We start from the raw sequence: 20424 nt of genomic DNA on the forward strand, positions 1-20424 counted from the left end.
TATAGTCGAGCTCCAATGAGGGTACCGGACACCGAGTGGAAACCAAAAAAAGAAAAGTGTTATTTTGGGAAATTTTATTTTGCTTAGTATTAACTTAGATAGGATATAGAACATTTTTAACATGTGAGTCAACTAATGGATATTTTCAATCTTTCTCTGTTAGTATATAGATAAACAGTTTATGGCATCATTGTGGGTGGGGTTCAATTAAATATGATTCTATTTGCCAAAATTTCCTATGGCATCTAATGCATTATCTCTCCTTGGTTCTCATGTTTAAGTGTAGGAGGCATCTAATGCTGCTTTTAGAAAACTTGTAGTATAGAATCTTCAGATTACAACATTGAACAGAAAAATTTACTGTCAATACATCATATTCCTTTGGATGGATAATAGCATCTGCTGCTTAGAAATTCTTTTAAGTCAGAAAGCATACACCTTTGTCAAACCAAGTACAATATGAATTGAGAGAGGGAAGATATGGTTTCCAAGTTAACCAAAAGATAACGCATGTGTCCTAAGATGAGCTCAATGAGAACAGAAATTTTGTGTGGAACAGAAGGGTAATAGCTCGTTTGATTCTGATTTCTAGTACGAATATGAACCATGACAGCTTGGCCTAATAGTCCTTCTGAACTTGATCAGTGACTAAGAACTTGTTTGATTTTAGTTCATAAGATAAGTTTGCCAAGTCTAACCAAAAAAACTAAGCTAGCTCAAGATCAAATTTAAGAGTCAAGTCATCAGTTGCCTTAGGCAAAAAGAGAAATAGAGAGTGTCAGACCATTGAACAATGCTAGGTATAGTTTGGTCAACTATTGTTCCAACAATGAGTTCGCGAGTTTAAGGTCGTATCCTATATATATGTGCCAAAAAAAAGTATAACGGCAGCTCAGCGCACAAGGCATCTCCCGTTCATGTAGGGTCCAAGGAAGGGTCGCACCGCAAGGGGTGTGATGTAGACAGTCTACTGTAATGCAAGCATTAGCAACTACTCCCATGGCGCGAACCTGTGACCTATAAGATATACATTTCAGAACTCACTCTCTCAGCTCAGAACCCACAACGTCTAAATTCTGAACATGCCAGTGATAAGAAATTAGATAGTATTAGCATCCTAAAGGTCTTGACTACTAGGAAAATCACTGGGAACTATGTAAGAATTTTCACTTGTGTAAGCCTTAGGAAAAATCAGAACTATGCTTGTATCAGGGTAGGTTGCCTATATCACACCTTCTTGGGTGCGGCCCTTCTCTGGACTCTGCGTAAACGTTGGATGCTTTATACATCGGACTGTTTTTTTAAGTCTTTATTCGTTTGGTTAATGAAAACATGGCAAGTGCTTAATGATGAATCAAATGTTGAAATTCTTGTACAAAATTTAAAAGCTTTAAATAGAAAAATCCCACTTTCTTAGTAAAAATGAGGACCACCAAGAAGTAGTTTGGCAACAAATCATATCAATGTTTTTAAGTAACATCAAATTCTTTTTCAATGGAAAGTAGGAGTTACATAATAGACATGATTTTTCATGCCCTTGTCTTAATCCATATTCTTTTGTTCCTTAACCATGATTTGAGCTGGAAATCTACATCTTTAGTAATAGGAAATCCAAAATTATATACATTTTTGCTTTTACTTTTAGTTTTTTCATGAGTAAGGAACCTCTAAAAGTCCAAGCATTATCACCCTAATAAATGGTCAAGAATTAATCAAGATTACTAGTACCTTTAGAGGGCATAATCCTTCTTTATTACATAGCCGAATATAGGACGAGTTCTATAGGTTTAACTGAACACACTATTTTCGGCTAAAATTATGTATACATACAGCACAACAACTATTACTACGCCTCAATCCCAAGCAACTTCAGGTCGGGAATATGAATCCTCATTGACTATCTCGCTTCATTTAAGTTCATCTCAGTTCAATATTAGACTAAAAAGATTATTAGAAGTTCTCTGTATTTCCAATTGACAAATAAATTTCCATCATAAATTGACTAGTTTTATGCAAGTTGTCAGCCTGGCTACCGCAACTTTCTCCTTTTTTATATCCGAGCTTAGGACCAGCAATTTGAGCAAGCTCACTACAAGAAAATAGCTTTTTTCGACTACCAAAATAGGTGAAAAGTAGTCGGAAAAGTATCTGTTCCAACTACTTTCCGACTATTTTCACGTAGTCGGAAAATGGTACGTCGGAAAAACATGTCCAACTACTGTAATCGGAAAATTTATTTTGGCAAAGTTCTGAAAAGGTTGGTATTTTTTGACTGAAGTAGTCTAATTATAGTCGGGGAGGATTTAGGGGGACTGAAGGGGGTTCACACGAACCCTCTTTTGCCCAAAAAGTACAACGTATATGTAAGGCAAAATTTGTTTTTTACCTTTATATACTCCCTCACTTTCAATTTACGTGAACCTATTTCCTTTTTGGTCCGTGCCAAAAAGAATGACCCCTTTCCTTATTTGGAAACAATTTACCTTTATGCAATGATTTATAGCCACACAAAATATACGTGCCTCATTTTACACCACAAGTTCAAAAGTCTTCTCTCTTTTCTTAAACTCCATGCCCAGTCAAATGGGTTCACATAAATTGAAACGGAGGGAGTATTATATTTTGAATTCCCTTGACACAGTTCAAAATCTGTTTCTTTTTTGAACTCCCTTAGCGGAAATTCTGTCTTCGCCACTATTATAGTCGGCAAGCTATATATACATTATGCAAAAAAAATATTAAAACATAAAATATATACCAAGACCATACTTCCAAACTCACTAAATGTAAATCTTGGATTCGCCTATGCTTCAATGCCTATCGTAGGCATCATATATATATATATATATATATATATATATATATATATATATATATATATATATATTCTCTTACTCCTGTTTTACCCTTTTCAAATACTTGTGTTCTATTTTTTTCCCCATCTTCCATCTATACAGAATTCTGCGAGTAGTATGCAGTAAATCATTCAATGCTTTACAATAAAAAGTTTTGGTTCTTCGAATAATCTGCTTTAACAACAACCTAATTACTATTAATACATTGTTTTGTGCACTTTAACATGATTCATTACATGTTTATCTTGCAAAATGTGTCGACACATCAACTTCATATTCAGTTCCCTTTTTAGGGAAAATACAGAGTAGTGTAAGCAGTCACTAATGATTGCATTAGGCAGACTGACTACATCACACCCATTTGGTTGCGGCCCTTCCCCAAGCTGCATGAACACGAGATGCCTAGTGCACAGATTGTAGGCATTGACGGCTTAAATAATAAAGATACTTAAAAATCCCATTTGATATAATTCAAAAATAACTACAGTTTAATTTGTTGTTCAATAATATGTATAGTACTTCAATTTTACATAAACGGTCAATGGTAAGTTAATGTGTATACATCTAGGTTCATGGCTTGGTTAAGCGGTAAGGACGCAACATGTGATGTGCGATTTAAATACTTGTCACGAATCCTGTGCAGGTAAAATTTGGTATTCTCCCTCCGGTCCATTTTAGTCGTCATGTTTTTTTTTAAACTACATCATTTCTGACTAGTTATTTTTCGTAACCGCGACAACTAAAATAGACCAAAGGCCGTGTTTATTTAAGTTAGGAGAAGCATAGAGGGATCTACCCATACAGGGGCGAATTCAGTTCAATAGCTACGGGTTCCTGTGAACCCAGTAGCTTTTGTCTAGAACTTGTATTTATATTGAAAAATTCATTAACTGTTTAAGAATATTTAGCTTGGAATCCAGTCCGTTCATCCAGTTAGTATTGCATATTAACTTGAAATTTTTATAGGAATCCATAAACCTAAAATCCTGGATTTGCCTCTGTGCCCATATACTCTGCGGAGTTTAAAACCCTTGTGTGTGGACACTAAAAGTTGCATTAGATAGGCACAGCTGAACCATCAACTAACTATATGCCAAAAAAAAAATTCTTTTCCCACAAACCATGCGAATTAAAAGGGCGGTCCGATAGACAAGGCATCTCACGTTCACATAAGATCCAGGAAAAGACCGCATCTCAAGAGGTATGATGTAGACAATCTATCCTAATGCAAGTATTAGTGACATAAACCATGCAAATTCCATGCATAAAATCAGAAAAAAAAAATTGTCGTGGCTTCAGAAAATTCAGATATCATACAACTTTAAGTATGTTAAACATTAACTTATTGTTGCAAAATTTTAAGTGGTTGTATTTGAACATTATTACACCAAATATTGATCACTAAAAAAGTTGCATGACTGTGTTTACTGAAACATGCAAGAAAAAGATTCTTTATAGCTTTATTTAGTTAAAGAGATGAACTTCAGTATATGGAAAAATGAATCATCTTTCAATTATTCAAAATAGATAAGACAACACATAGCACGTTTTGTATAACTAACAAATTAAGGTAATTGTAACTAATTAAATTCCTAAATTTGGATCCTATCTCCTGAGTTTTACCCACTAAATTGACCGTTAGGCTATACCCTTAAGTGCAATATCGCCAGATCTAGTGAAAGAGGCAGAGTTGGATGTAGAAATTTATGGGTTAGTTATGGGTTCAATTGAACACATAACAATCGACGCGGAGTAGAAATTTATGTGTAAAAATTCATTAAAATTGCAAAAATAATAGATTTGAACCCACAACTTTAAAAATATAATGGGTTCAATGTTAAAAATCTTAAAAGTTGAACCCATAGAGTTTAAATCTTGGATTCGCCTCTGGAAAGAGCTACGAGTTCACCTGAACTCAGCAACATTGATTTAGACCCGATATATAACAATAACAACAACAATCTATTAAAATCCTATAAGTGGGGTCTGGGGAGGGTAGTGTATACTCAGACCTTATCCCTACCCCGATGGGGTAGAGATGCCGTTTCCGATAGGCTCTCGGTTCAAGGAGACAGAAAAGATAAGAAGAGACGATATATCAGTACCGTCAACAGAAATCATGTTGGGGTTTTTAAGCATTAATGAGGCTTAAAGAAGGTGAATGGGAAATAGAGGGAAATGAAATTTTTAAGTAAAATTTTAAGTTTCCCCCCTTGATGAAGGAATATTGTCCCATATTGGAAGAGGAAGAGATTTTCTATGGGTATATAAGCAATTGCTCTTCTTCTAGCTCTTAAAGAGTTGAGAAGAAGGCAAGCCTCGCGCCGTCGTCGTCGTCGGCTCGGCTTCGGCTTTGGACAATTGATTAATTAATTTTTTGGACCAAATTTATTTGTTAATACTAAAATATTAACAGAAATGCTATTAAATATTTGTTTTAATAATAAAATATTAATATTAAAATAAATATTAATATTAAATCCAATCCGTAAATGTTATGGCATTTATGTTATGGCCGTTTTGCATAAACAGCCATTCTGAAGAGTTGCACCTCTTCAGATTTCAGCCCAACTTTGTCTATAAATACAAGTCTATTCTGCTCAGAATTTCCATACGATTTTCTGAGTTTCTCCGCCTTCTTCTGCATACTTTTAACATCAAACAAAGCAACAGTAAGTGTGATTTGCTACCGAACTTTTTGTTAGCTAAAACATTGGGGTTTGAAGTACGACTACACCAGTGTGTAATTCGTTCTATCCTGAGAGGAAATAATCAATAACCTTGGGTACTAGGAGGGGTAAATTCCTTAAGGAAACACTATGAATTCAGTGGGCTCGAATTGGTTTTTTTTAATTTCGTTTACATTTCTGTTTATGTTATTTTATTTTCTCCAAAATTGTTTTACAAATACAGATTATTAACAAATCATAGAAATAATAACAGCATCATAAAAACTAGAAAATAGATGACAAGCAATAACAATAAATAGTAATCAAGGTCCGGTGCTATAAAAAATAGAATTTTAAATCCTATAGCAAAGGTTGATACCTTATTTATTATAAATAAATACCCTTTTAAAAAATTATCCCATATTGAAGAGTCTGTTACCTTCTTTTTTTTATTGTACTTCAATGTATCTCGCTATATTCCATGTATTTCATTGTCTCGCTGTATTCTATGAATGTATTCATATGTTATTTTAATTAATATAATTTATGTATTCAGATGTATGTGTGTGTGTGTATATATATATATATATATATATATTCAAATATATCTGCAGTATGTATTTATATGTTTTGCACTATAGATGAACTGCTATACTTCATGTATTTTTATGTATTTAATTGTATTCAGTGTAATTATATAATTTAAATATATAAATCTATTTGTAAAAATACCACTAAAAGATATTTTAGTAAATATACCACTAAAAAAAGAAAGGATGGATTGAATTTCTGAAGATTGCTCTGTTTTTTAGGTGTTTTTCGATTGAGAATACTTTCTATAACTGAAAATACAAATTTTGTGTGTTATAATTGAGTTTGTTGAGTTATATTAGGAATCTATCGCGTTAATTGATTCACTTACCGTTTTTAAACAGCAAAAGACCTATTTTCACAAATTTCGTTACTGTATTCGCGAATGCAGCTCGCGAATACAGTCAAATACATTCTCTGCTTAGCTGAACTCCCCTGTTTTTCGCCGAGTTTTGCTACTGTATTCATGAATACAGTAACAAAAATACATTAACGACTGAAAACATAGCTATAGGAAGTAATTTAGTAAATGGTAGCTATAGCAAGCTAATAATCACTAAAGCATAGTGGTTTCTGAAAATTTCTCATGAAAAATAGAAGGATAGTGTGAATACAACATTAACCACTAGCCGTCTAAGATCAACCCTATCAAACTAACCTCACCCCCGGCACAAAAAAAAAAGTTCAACTATCTCCTTGCCTACAACACTAATGCTCGACTTTCACACCTTCCTAGACCCTATATATATGTTAAAAAATCCACAACAAAAGCACAAATAATAGATTTCGAATCATTTCCTAAATGAGAGTAAAGCTAAGGTCTTTTTATGTTAAAGTAGTCAATACTTGTGTTAAAAGTTGAGTTAAGGCATGTCCTTCAACCCTTTTGTACCTGCATTCTTGAGTCATTATCCACCCACAATAATACAAATGCCATTGCAAACCAGTGGCAGGGGCAGACGCACGTTCAACCAGTGGCGAAGCTAGGAATTTCTTCAAGAGTGTTTAAATTTTTTTAAAAAAAAAATACGACAAAGGGTGTTCAATATGTATTATATACCTCTAAAACGTAATATTATACCTATGTACACAGTATAATTTTTCGACGAAGGGTGGTCAGTTATAAGCATGTGGCTTCGCCACTACGTTCAATGATGACGTGTTACGTGACACCACTTTGTTGAGAAATTTTATTGAATATATATATTAATACTGTGAGGAAACGGATAAATAGGAAAAAATGCCATCATTAGACATAGATTGTCTCCTAGCGTGTTGCTTATATGGTTAATTTTGTTCTAAGAGGTCATTCAAACCACAAGTAGCTCGTACTTTTTACAAATATTCGAGAGAGCCTCTGTGGTTAAAGATTGTGATTAAGTAGAGTTGAAATCAAGACCTTTCCTAATTTAAGACTTAACAAAAATAATGAACTAAGGTTATTTCTTGTTAAAAGTATGATAATTAATACGTGACAGTCAGCCAAGTAATGATAATAAGAAGGACTAGGGTATAATTAAAGTTATTTATTTTGTTCTTCTATAAATTTCGACATTGCCTATAGAAATTCCTGCGTACACCTAGGTTTAGCAGAATATAGTGTTTTAATACGTGACAGTCAGCCAAGTAATGATAATAAGAAAGACTAGGGTATAATTGTTACAACTCTGACGAAATAATCTAACATAAAATTGTATAAGACCTTAGTGATTAACCCAACGTGTGGGATTCCAACTTCCATAATAAAATTATTATCTTTAAAAAGGATGAATAATGATATTATGTAGCTACCATGTGTTTCTTGGCCGAACTTTATATATACGTGAAAAAGTTAAGCATGTATAAATAAAAGGTTAGATGTATATTTTAGAACAATGTCTCTCAACTCAGAATTCATAACGTAAAAATTCTAGATCTGTCGCTGTCACTTTCTCTGCAAGATCTAGATTCTTAGTCTATCCAGACACATCCACCTACACTAGTATTATATGCTGTCTCAAGTACTTAGAATAGGCCATGAAAAAAGACTTATTAAAATGAGACAGAAGCAACTAATATTAACCATCCATTATTTGGTACTCTTTTCTTTTTTGCTGTTTTAAGTATACCTTTTTCCATTTTGACTAGTTTCACTGAATAAACTGGAGCATCATTTTGTGGACACATGTTAAATGCTACCCTAGGATGCCGGGTAAGCAACCCCCACTTCCAACCGAGAGGTTGTGAGTTCAAGTCTTCCCAAGAGCAAGGTAGGAAGTTCTTGGAGGGAAGTATGTCGGGGGTCTATTTGGAAACAGTCTCTCTACCCTAGGGTAGGGGTAAGGTCTACGTACACACTACCCTCCCCAGACCCCACTAAGTGGGATTATACTGGGTTGTTGTTGTTGTTGTTGTTGTATGTTAAATGCTAAGTACTTCAAATTTAAAAAAAAAAAAAAAAAGAGAGAGAGAGAGAACAAAACTTGCATTATTCAACATTCTGCTTTTCTTATTCCAAATCAAATTTCTGAAAATTTTCCAGTTTTTTACACTAGAAATGAAGATTATGCAACACTTATTAATAATTCTAGAGATATGATTTCTATGCCATTCAAAGCAAGCCTTGCTCCTCTAATTAAAAGATTTCATTCCCTTGAAGATCTGCACATATATTTTCTTGTATTTTATAACATTAGAAAAGAAAAAGTAATTTATTGGATAATTTTTATCTATAACAGTCAAACAATATTTGAACATAAAGTATTGTTATAACAGCCAATCGCCCAGGACAAACAAAGCTACTATAGATAGATTTGACGGTATAAACAATCTTTCAAGTACTAGGATAAATTTGGTCTGAAATCTAAACGAAGATACAATAAAGGATTATACAAAACAGCGACGACAAACCCAGTGAAATTCCACAAGTAGGGTCTGGGGAGGGTAAAGTGTTTGCAAACCTTACCCCTACCTTATGACGGTAGAGAAATTGTTTCCGAAAGACCCTCGGCTCAAGAATTATACAAAAGCAAGAAAAAAAGAGAAAATGTATATATATTCAAATTTAGCACCTATACTGAAGATGCAAATCTCAACAAATAATTTATTGACATGGGCAGCCCGGTACACTAAGCTCCGACTTTGCGTTGGGTCTGGGGAAGGGCCGGACCACAAGGGTCTTGTACGCAGCCTTTCAATAACCTCAACAATGACCAACAACACAAGTCAATATCTTTCAACCCAAGAAGCCATGTACACAGTATATGTATTACATCATAAACCAAATGTAATAGCAGACAAAATGGGACAAGACCTTCAAATCTAAACAGTTATAACAAACATGCCAACTGGCTCCAAGAAAAACTTGAAGTATCATCACTTGCTTATGCATTATCATCCGGTGTCTTCGGTTCCTCTCTTGGTTTCAAAGACGCCGAAGGCGATGGAGCACCATCTTGACCCATTTCAGCTCTCAAATCGTTGATGCTTTGTTCAAGTTCATCGATTCGGTTTCCCATCTCGTCAAGTGCAACCTTGTCAAGGACTAAACATACTTTTTTCAAGCTTGATCTCATAAACAGAGGTAGATGCCATGTATAACATAAAGACATATTTGGAATAGTTTGATATGAAAACCATCCAATATGAGAACTCTTACCAGTATGAAAGAGGACAGAAAGCAAGAGCGCCAGACAATAGCTAAAAAGTTGATGACAGTAATGAAACCCCTTTTAAAATTTTCTAAGAGACTAAAGAAGTTTAGATTATGTTGACGGATTACCACAACCCCTACAATCCTAAAAAGTTGAAAGACAGCAGAGCTGGAAAACCATGAGCCACTCAAGAGCCTCAGAACCAAGAAGGCGGTTAACACCTTCTTGAATTCAGAGTTCTACAAAGTGCTACATATAACTAAATGCATTTTAGATGACATTAATGTAAGCAACAACTGGATCAGATAGGGAACATCAAATTTAAAAAGGATATTTTTCGAGATGATTGATTCAGACATTGTCTGAAATCTGGTTTGCTGCAATGAGAAAAATATCAGTTAGATAACTCTAGTTGATACATATGAAGAATCCAAGGGGTTGCAGAGTGACCGTACTCACCATTTGCTGAAGAAGATTCTGGACCTGGAAGAGAAGGAAGGACAGAAGTAAGAGTTAGCTAGCATAAATGCATGTTCTCATTTCTGTCAAATGATGTGCTAGTTAAAGCTGTCAGAGACCAAAAAAAAGGGACAGCAACACCAAATATGTTATATGTCAAGTGCACGGAAATTGATCCAAATGTCATGGTATTAGCATCATGATAAAGCCATATTTATGAATAAAGTTAGCTCTTTAAAGGGCCAAGATTGTATGTTAGAATTTTAATTTGATGATGAAAAAGAAAGTAATTTTTTATTCCAAATTCCCAAGTAATCACGCTTGATAACTCAGTGGTGAACAGATTGAGATGATTAGAAACTTTAGAGATCGTTAGCAAGAGGAGGAGAATGAGCTTAAGCTGCTGAAAATCAATTAAAGAAATTAAAGTTGTCTTTGCCAGAAAACTTACAAACACAGTCATATCAGCAGTGCTTTGTTTTGAATTATCTCCATCATGCCCATCCTGCCAGAAAATTGTGATAGCTACGTTTAGAATAGTGCCAATACAGCAGCTCAGACGCAGGAAAACACGCATTTGAATAAAACATACTATTGATTGAAAGCTCATTCTCTAATCTTTAGAGGGGGGTGGGGGTGGGGGTGGTGTTAGAGAGAGAGAGAGAGAGAGAGAGAGAGAGGTGAGAAGGGTCTAGATAAATTAATCAAATGACCCGACCTCTATTTCCACATGGGCTACTTTCAGCAAGAAAAAAACTTGGAAAATTTCAGAATTAAATGTTCTATAACTGCTCTCCCCCATCCCACACCCAAACATATACTAACAAGGTACACTTCAAAGTCAAGGACTAACATGAAAACTGATTCACTTAATAGTCTATGAATTAAAGTTCTCACGATGAAAGATGATATACTAAGAAAGTTCCATAAGAGATCTCTGAATTAGAACAAATTGTGAAGGGTAAAGAAAGCTGTTCTAATTTTCTTGAACTGTTTTATAAAATCTAAGTACTACTCCTGGTATTTTAGAAAGCTTTAAAATGTCACTGGCAGCTTTTTCAAACATGTTTAGGGTGTCAACTCCAGCATTGAACAAATATATTTATCTTGAATTGCTGTTGAACAAATATATTTACTTTGAATTGCTAAGTTTAATTCATCAAGGCAACTGATTGGATATCAAAAATAAAGTGTCTCAAAGAGTTCGCGACAATAATCCTTTCCAAGTATTCAAAGCGTGGGATTGTTATTTGTTATTGAAATTATAACCATCAACTAAAAATGAATGCTAAGCAAAGATATACACAGTAACAAAGTACATGGTAGCCTCGGGGCAACCAACACATGACAAGAAAGCTGCAATGTATGCAGGTTCCCAAAATGAACACCGGTACCATATTTCTGACTTCATTAAGAACAAGGTGATGCAGAATGCACCTCAGTAAACCTTTTTCACACACTTCTAACAGCAATCTATACTCTTAATTCATACATTATACGGAAGTGGTAGAAATTTTTCATTTATAAAAACAAAGTAGTGTCAGCACGTGTAGAAAATAAAGAAGAGCAACGTGAAAATTTCCTTTCTCTGTATATTTTCTGCTGTACAAGGCTAAGGTATAAATACAAGAAGAAAAGGAATCTAGGCTAAAACAAAAATGCCAAGTGGCATGCACTTAATGGCTAAGTTATAACTGAAAAATTCCTACACTATAACTAACCTGCCAGATAAATACAAGAAATATAAAAAGCTATTTACAGGGTGTATATATCTTGTTCTCTGATCTTCTAGAACACATGGCCTTGGGCTGCAGTAATTATTTTAAGCCATGTAGATAAGGCAGCCCAACATAAATGAGGCCCAAATCTTCTCCACAGATCAAAGAGCAAAACCCGGTCCAAATATGTATATACAAAGGCTGAGAAATATCGGACATAGACCAAAACCTAAAACACTTCATCTCTCAACTTTCTTTGTCGGAAACTTCTAAAATCGACTAACACCAACACCCCCCCTCAAGTTGGAGGGGGAGGTACGAACACCCAACTTGCCCAGTAGATGATGATGAAGTGAGCCTGTTAGAGGCTTAGTGAAGAGATCGGCAAGCTGAGAACTAGAACGAACAAAAGAGAGAGAAATTAGCCCAGCAAGAAATTGTTGGCGCATAAAATGACAATCAATTTCAACGTGTTTTGTCCGTTCATGGAAGACTGGATTTTTTGCGATGTGGAGGGCAGCTTGGCTATCTGAGTGAAGGGGAACGGGCAAAGAAATGGGTATGGAGACATCGTCGAAGAGGCGGACCAACCAAGTGAGTTCGGCGACAACACGGCGCATAGAACGATATTCGGCTTCAGCAGAACTGAGAGAGATGGGAGACTGCTTCTTGGACTTCCCGGAAATAGGAGAGGTACCTAAGGAGATATAAAATCCACTCACTGACCGGCGAAATTCCGGGCAAGTCCCCCAATCAGAGTCACAAAAGGCGAGTAGCTGAAAAGAAGTTGAAGCAGACATAAATAGGCCAAGACCGGGATCTTTCAAGAGATATCGAAGCACCCTAAGTGCTGCATCAAAATGAGGTTGTCTGGGGTCTTGCATGTACTGACTTAAGTGCTGCACCGTGAAGGACAAATCTGGTCTGGTATGAGTAAGGTAATTGAGTTTCCCCAGCAAATGTCTTTACAAAGTCGGGTCTTTGACAGGATCCCCTATCACGGCCAACAAACGCACAGAAGAGGCAAGGGGAAAGGAGACAGGACTCAAATTCAAAGAGTCAAATTCCTGTAGTAGATCTAAAGTGAACTTCCGTTGAGAGAGAATCAAGCCTTCAGGTTCTCTGATCACTTCCATGCCTAAAAAGAAATGTAAGTCTCCAAGGTCTTTAATTTTAAACTCCTGATGTAAGAAATCCTTTAGGGCATGTAATTTGTATTATCATTTCCTGTTAAAAGAATGTCATCAACATAAACTGCAACTATAGAAATACATGATCATGTCTTTTTGAAGAAAAGTGAATAATCATTCATGGAATGAGTGAAACCCTTAAAATTTAGAGTTGTAGTAAGTTTAGCATACCACTGTCGTGAAGCCTAACGAAGCCCATAAAGCGATTTCCTTAGTCTACAAACATGATTAGGAGAGGGTGGTGTAAGTCCAGCAGGAAACCTCATATAGACTTCTTCATGTAAATCACCGCGTAAAAAAGTATTATTTATGTCCAACTGATAAAGGTCCCATCCCTTTTTAACAGCAGTAGCTAAAATACACCTAATTGTGGTCATTTTAACCACCAGTGAGTAGGTCTCATTAAAATCAATGCCTTCCTTCTAGATGTCGCCCCTTATCACTAACCTTGCTTTCAATCTCTCCACTGTCCCATCAGAATGCTGCTTAACTTTATAAACCCACTTGCATGGAAAAGCTTTCCTTCCTTGTGGTAATTCCACCACTTCCCAAGTTTGATTGTGTTCTAGTGCCTCAATCTCCTTTGCCATTGCCTCCTGCCATCCTGGATGATGTGCAGCCTGTGTAAAAGAGACAGGTTCTTGTATATTTGAAAGGGAAGCATATGTTGGTTAGCACAAGATAGACCACTAAAGGAAATAGAAGAAGGAGTAACAGGTGTGAGAAAGCAAGAGTTGCTCACATCTGTGACTTGCAAGGCATTGCAGATATAATCTTTGAGATAAGCTGGAGTGATGTGAGGTCTAGAAGACTTTCTGATTAGATTCTCCATCATAGGTTCAGTTCTAGGAGAAGAGAAGAGAGGTGGAGGATTGCTGGACATGGACTGAGGAGAGGGACTTGAACTATGTCTAGAAGGAAGAGGTGATGAGACTGGGATAGTAAGAGGGGATGGAGCAGGAATAGGGTGAGAAGGTGTAGATCCTGGAGAGATGGTGGTGTGAAGGTGAGAAGTGGATGTATCAGGGAGTGGTATATCTAAAGAAGGCAAGTGAGCTGCAGGTAGGATAGGTGTAGAACAAGAGTGTGAAATAGAAGCAAATGGGTAGAATTCCTCATGAAAAACTACATCCCCGGAAATGAAAGTTCTCATAGTTTTAAGGTTAAGCACCTTGTAGCCCTTCTTACCATGTGGATACCCTAAGAATACACAAGCAACTGCCCTTGGATCAAATTTAGTTCTGTGGTATGGGGTAGTAGAAGCAAAACACAAACGACCAAAACACCTCAAAAATGAATAGTCTGGTTTGGACTTAAATAGAATCTCATAAGGTGTTTTAGAATGCAAAATCCTTGAAGGAAACCTATTGATTAAGAAAGTGGCAGTGAGTAGACAATCCCTCCAATAGGCCTTAGGCAAATGTGATTGAAATAATAGGGCCCTAGAAATCTCTAATAGGTGTTTATGCTTTCTTTCTACTACTCCATTTTATTGAGGAGTGTGGACACAACTGGTTTGGTGAATAATACCTTGGGATAGAAAGAATTTTGATTACAGCGTACCATTTCCTAACTCAAAGGCATTGTCAGACCTTATAACTTTTACCTTAGTGTGAAACTGTCTTTCTACCATTGTTAAAAAGGATTTCAAAGTGGTGAAAGCATTAGACTTTGTACTTAACAAGTAGGTCCAAGTGCCTCTGCTAAAATCATCAACAATGGTTAGGAAATAACTAAAACCATCATGAGTAGGGCTGCTATAAGGTCCCCAGGTATCCACATGTAGCATGTCAAACACTTTCTTGGTAGAAATGGTGCTTAAAGGAAAAGGTAACTTTGTCTGTCTTGCCATAGGACAAATAGTACAAGGAGTAGAAAAAACAGAACACTTTGGAATATAGTCTGATGAAATGTTCTTCATATTACTCAATGGCATATGGCCTAATCTATAGTGCCATAGCTTTTCTTTTACATTTGGATCAGAAAACACAAAACAAGAATTAAAACTAGGACTGGAATGTGAATTACTTTTGGAAACAGAAAAATTAGTTGACTTAGATAAACTCTTAGGAACATCAGTTGAATGACTTGATTTGAGAATGTAAAGTCCTCCCTCTTCTCAACCAATCTTCATAGGGCTCTTCAGTGAAGGGAAGGGGTGAATAAGACATATTTCCTGAGTTGTCTGCATAATTTATGCACGGATAAGAGGTTGAACCTGCAGAATGGAATATATAGAACATCCTGTAAAACCACATTAGGTAGTAATGAAACAGAACCTGAATGAGCGACTTTGACTCTATAGGAATTAGGGAGTTTTACCATGAGAGGTTTAGGTAAAGCTTTAAACTCAATGAAGAATTTTCTAGAAAAACACATATGCTCTGTAGCTCCACTATCTAATATCCATGAATTGCTGTCAATTTGAAAAAAACAGGCATAGGAGTCAAAAAATTTAGCTATACCAGCACAACTCAGGATGGCTGAAGCATCAGAAGTGCCTGCTCCCTGCTGTCCCAACTTCACCTGTCGAAGAAGTTGCAACAATTCTGCCGCATTCTTGGGTGAGTGCCTGAACATTTTCTGCATTGTTTGTTGGTTGGACTCTTGCTTCTTCTGAGTTAAAAACATTGTTTGCTTGCACCTGCCCTCTTCCTTGAAATTTCTTCTGATTTGTGAACTTAAAGTCATTAGGGAAACCATGAAGCCTATAACACTGCTCTATGGTATGACCTGGCTTTTTGCAATAAGCACAAATCTCATTTCCCTTCTTAGACTGAGACATACCCTTCTGTTCTTTGTTATTTTTGAACTTACTGAAGTTTGCTGATTGAGTGGCAACATTAAAAGAGGCCGAATCACCAGGATAAACAGGTGTAGCATGGATTTCCCTTAGGGAATAGGCTTGACCAATGTTAGGTAAAGGTGAGGTTAGCAAAATGTTGCTTCTGACACCAATGAATGCATTATTTAAGCCCATCAGGAACTGCAGTAGCCTTTCATCTTGATGTGCTTTCTGTGTTTTAGCTTTAGCTCCACAGTTGCAATCACACACACAGGCAAAAAAGGTGTTGAGAGCATCAAGTTCATTCCATAGGCTTTTCATTTTAGTGAAATAGCTAGATACACTAGTGTTACCTTGCACAACAGCATTGAGTTCCTTTTGCAATTGAAACAACTTTGCTCCATTTGTCTGACCAAAATCTATCCTCCAGGTCACTCCACAAATCCTTTGCACTTTGGGAGTAGAGGACAGATTCAACTATCTCTTTTGATAGGGAGTTCAACAACCAGGAGAGCACCATGTCATTGGTGCGAGCCCAAGCCTTTTGAAGTCCAGAATCTGCATCAGGGACAACTAGGGATCCATCAATGAACCCTAGTTTGTTTTTGGATGATAGAGCAATGACAACTGCTCTCCTCCATCCTCCATAACTCTTGCCATCAAAAACTGAAGATACCAGGTTCATGCCTGGATAATCTAAAGGGTGAAGGTAGTAGGGGTGAGCTGAGTCTACAATCCCTGCTCCAGTAGGAGCTGCTGTAGCAGGAACACCAGTAGTAGAAGTAGTTGAAATATGGGTTTCAGGAGTACCCATGATTGATTGTGTTTAAGAAAGGAGAATGATGAAAGAAAATGTATTGAATTATGAGCAGATCAGACCTGCCCTGATACCACGTAGAAAGTAAAGAAGAGCAACGTATGAAAATTTCCTTTCTCTGTATATTTTCTGCTGTACAAGGCTAAGGTATAAATACAAGAAGAAAAGGAATCTAGGCTAAAACAGAAATGCCAAGTGGCATGCACCTAATGGCTAAGTTATAATTGAAAAATTCCTACACTATAACTAACATGTCAGATAAATACAAGAAATATAAAAAGCTATTTACAGGGTGTATATATCTTGTTCTGATCTTCTAGAACACATGGCCTTGGGCTGCAGTAATTATTTTAAGCCATGTAGATAAGGCAGCCCAACATAAATGAGGCCCAAATCTTCTCCACAGATCAAAGAGCAAAACCCGGTCCAAATATGTATATACAAAGGCTGAGAAATATCGGACATAGACCAAAACCTAAAACACTTCATCTCTCAACTTTCTTTGTCGGAAACTTCTAGAAATCGACTAACACCAACAGCACGACACTATAGAGTCTACTAACTTCAGAGGCGGATGCAGCAAACGGCTCATCTAAACCCATTACTTTAGGCGTGGAGCATAAACTTATGAGTAAAAATTATCCATTTTTTGCAACAAATAGCAGTTCTGAACCCATAATTTTATAAATACAAATGAGTTCAACGCTAAACACCTTAAAGGTTGAACGCATCGAGTTATTTCCTAGATCTGCCTCTGCTAACCACCAAGGGTTATGGTGGAATGGATAGGATCTCTTCACCCTTAATCAGAGTTCTCGGGTTAGAGTACCTTGAGAACTCTAAAGATTTGTGCTTCAGTGATCAGTATTATCAACTGCAAAGTCTAGAGCACCTCGAAAAGCCTCTACTTTGTCTTACAATTGAAATTATTACAAATAGAACAATATGGATATAAACAATTCGTCGTAGCCAGTCTCAACTTTGGGAGCCCTAATTGTTTTTGTTGGTTAATTTATTGTGCTCACTCAAGTCAATAATCACAAATTTGCTTCAACTCCAGTCCTCCTTTAGCTAAAGAAAACATAATACAACAAAAAAAAAGGAAATTTTTAATGAAAAGAGGAAATTTTACGGGTTTAAAATTTTAATCTTCATAATTGCTAAAATGTCAGGTCGATTAAATCAAATCTCCGGAACAACTGCAGCAATTCCGTTAATAATATTCAGTCCGATTACAAAATAAATCACAATGCAAACAGAAACGGAGTCATTATAATGCCTAAATCTGAAAGCAAAAAAGGTGCAAAAAGGTAACTTTTTATTTTTTTGGATTACTTCAATACATGTAGAAAAAACCTGAAAATTAGAATTGATAGAGAAAATGAGCTTACCATTTTGTTCAGAATTCGATAGTAGCGCCACGAGACAGACAGAAATTGGGATACCAAAAAATGGTGAAATTTGGGAGGTCTAAAAAAGATAGATAATTTGAATTTGAAATGACCAAAATGGGTGCTTTTGTAGTGACCCGACCCGACACTCGGCTATAAAGCAAAGTAAGATTCACTTTATTTTTACCTTTTGAATCAATAATAATTAGATTCCAATTATAACCGAAATAACCTTATAAAGTTGAATGATTATAATACCCTTCAACATATTATTATTTCAAATATAATTTTGTACTAATATGTAAATATACATAATAAAAAAATTAATTAAAAAGAAAATATTTAATTGAAATAAAGACAAAGTTGGCAACCCTTTGAATCTTCATCAATACAAAGTAACCTCCTATTAAATGTTAAATAATCCTCCACTTACATGAATATGGTTAATTGGGAATCCTATCAAACGATGAATTATAACTACACGTTAATTTGTTGTAAATCATAAAATTTAAACGTCAATCCCTTTGTATTTTTCATTTGTGATTTATTAGTTCGCTTTTATTTTTCAAAGACCGAAATAATCTTATAAAGTTGAATGACTATAATATCCTTCAAACTATTATTTTTTTCAAATATAATTTTGTACTAATATGTAAATATACATAATAAGAAAATTAATTAAAAAATATATTTAATTGAAATAAAGACAAAGTTGGCAACCCTTTGATCTTCATCATTACAAAGTAACCTCCTAGTAAATGTTAAATTCTCCACTTACATGAATGTGGTTAATTAGGAATCCTATCAAATGCGAAATTATAACTACACATTAATTTGTTGTAAACCATAAAGTTTAATCGTCGCTCCCCTTCTATTTTTCATTTGTGATTTATTGGTTCGCTTTATTTTTCAAAAATTTAATTTATTCTAACCTTCCATTCATGTATCACCAGTTAAGAGCTAGTTTTTATAATTTCATAACTGGTTTACAAAAAAAAAAATATTAGCAAACTTAATTACATTAACCATTGTTCTCTTCATTGTTGTAAAATTATTTGGAGAATTTGAGGAGTCGCTTTAATATTTTTGTGCACGTTATTTTTGTGCACGTCGATCATAATAATATTAATGTCATTTTAGAGAATGAAATGTGTTTTTCTTTTCTTATGCTATTGTCACTATTTATGGACAATTAACATGTGTTTTGCATTATGTCTATCCACTTACTTTTATACACCAGCTTCAAACATTTTATAAGCATTAAAACGAAATAAATTAAACACTTTTCGAGCAAGATAATAAATGCACTGAACTTTAGCACAAAGAAACGAGTAAAATTTAGGATTAGAAAAATCTTAACATTAACACTGTACCCAAATAAGTTCCTATAGTAGTTCATAGTCCAGGGTCCTTCTAAAGGATTATATAAAAGTAGGTTTTTTGTAGAATTATATTATTAGCTGTTTTACAAAAATAATATAACAACAACAACACAGTAGTTATTCCATTAATGGAGTATGGGGAGTGTAGAGGGTACGAGATCTTACCCTACCCTAGAGGAGTAGAAAGGCTGTTTTCGTGAGACGCTCGGTTCAGAGACAAAAGATCCGTAACAATAACAGAAACCAAACAAATAATATCAGCGCTGTAACACAACAAATAAGTGAAAGGACAATAATAATGATAATAATAAAAAATAGAAATAGTGTGATAAAACAAAAACCGGTAGCAGCCTAGACAAAACACTATCAGACTAGCTGGAACAACGAGAAAAAGCGGTTAGCTACCCCCTGATCTACAACTCTCATGTTCGACCTCCACACCTCCCTATCCAAAGCCATGTCCTCAGAAATCTGAAGTTGTGTCATGTCTTGCCTGATCACCTCACACCAATACTTCTTAGGCCGCCTTCTACCTCTTCTCGTACCTACTGTCACACCTCCTTTTTCCGCCCCCGCGAGGGGTGAAGGAGTTTTTCTAATTAAAGGACAATCGAAACGGGATTTGTTTATTTATTTCAGAGTCGCCAAAACGGCACCGTTTGGTGCATCTGAAGGGTCTTTCCCAAAATAACAACACGCTAGTTCTTTAGGACGCGTCTTAATTAACCTTAATTTTCTTAAACTCGGGTGCACATTTATGTGACCCAAATCCAAAATCTCAACAGAGCTGAAATATGCCAACAACCACGGGTGCATTGATGTGACGTGGTTCGAGATGTGTTTCCACGATGTTGCAATTCCTGATAAAATAATAATAATGACAAAAGCGGTTAAAAGTTAAAATTCGCACATAGGTTCAATATGTATTAAATCAG

At 35.6% G+C, this 20424-nt stretch overlaps 1 protein-coding gene and 1 long non-coding RNA gene across 2 annotated transcripts; both read right to left on the reverse strand.

Moving 5' to 3' along the window:
• Nucleotides 1-9127: 9127 nt before the first annotated feature.
• On the reverse strand, nt 9128-18238 carry LOC104229640 (heat shock factor-binding protein). Its single transcript, XM_009782307.2, has 5 exons — nt 18108-18238; nt 10658-10711; nt 10207-10230; nt 10082-10124; nt 9128-9620 (listed from the first exon to the last, which is right to left on the reverse strand). The coding sequence occupies exons 1-5, from the start codon at nt 18108-18110 to the stop codon at nt 9478-9480; spliced, it is 267 nt and encodes an 88-aa protein (XP_009780609.1). The 5' UTR covers nt 18111-18238; the 3' UTR covers nt 9128-9477.
• On the reverse strand, nt 10722-18098 carry LOC104229639 (uncharacterized). The gene is made up of 3 exons (XR_011402792.1): nt 15580-18098; nt 13286-15332; nt 10722-13151 (listed from the first exon to the last, which is right to left on the reverse strand). It is a non-coding gene; the product is annotated as an uncharacterized lncRNA (long non-coding RNA).
• Nucleotides 18239-20424: the final 2186 nt, after the last annotated feature.

Source organism: Nicotiana sylvestris, chromosome 10 (assembly GCF_000393655.2).
Source record: "Nicotiana sylvestris chromosome 10, ASM39365v2, whole genome shotgun sequence".
In the NCBI taxonomy this organism is placed as follows: domain Eukaryota; kingdom Viridiplantae; phylum Streptophyta; class Magnoliopsida; order Solanales; family Solanaceae; genus Nicotiana; species Nicotiana sylvestris.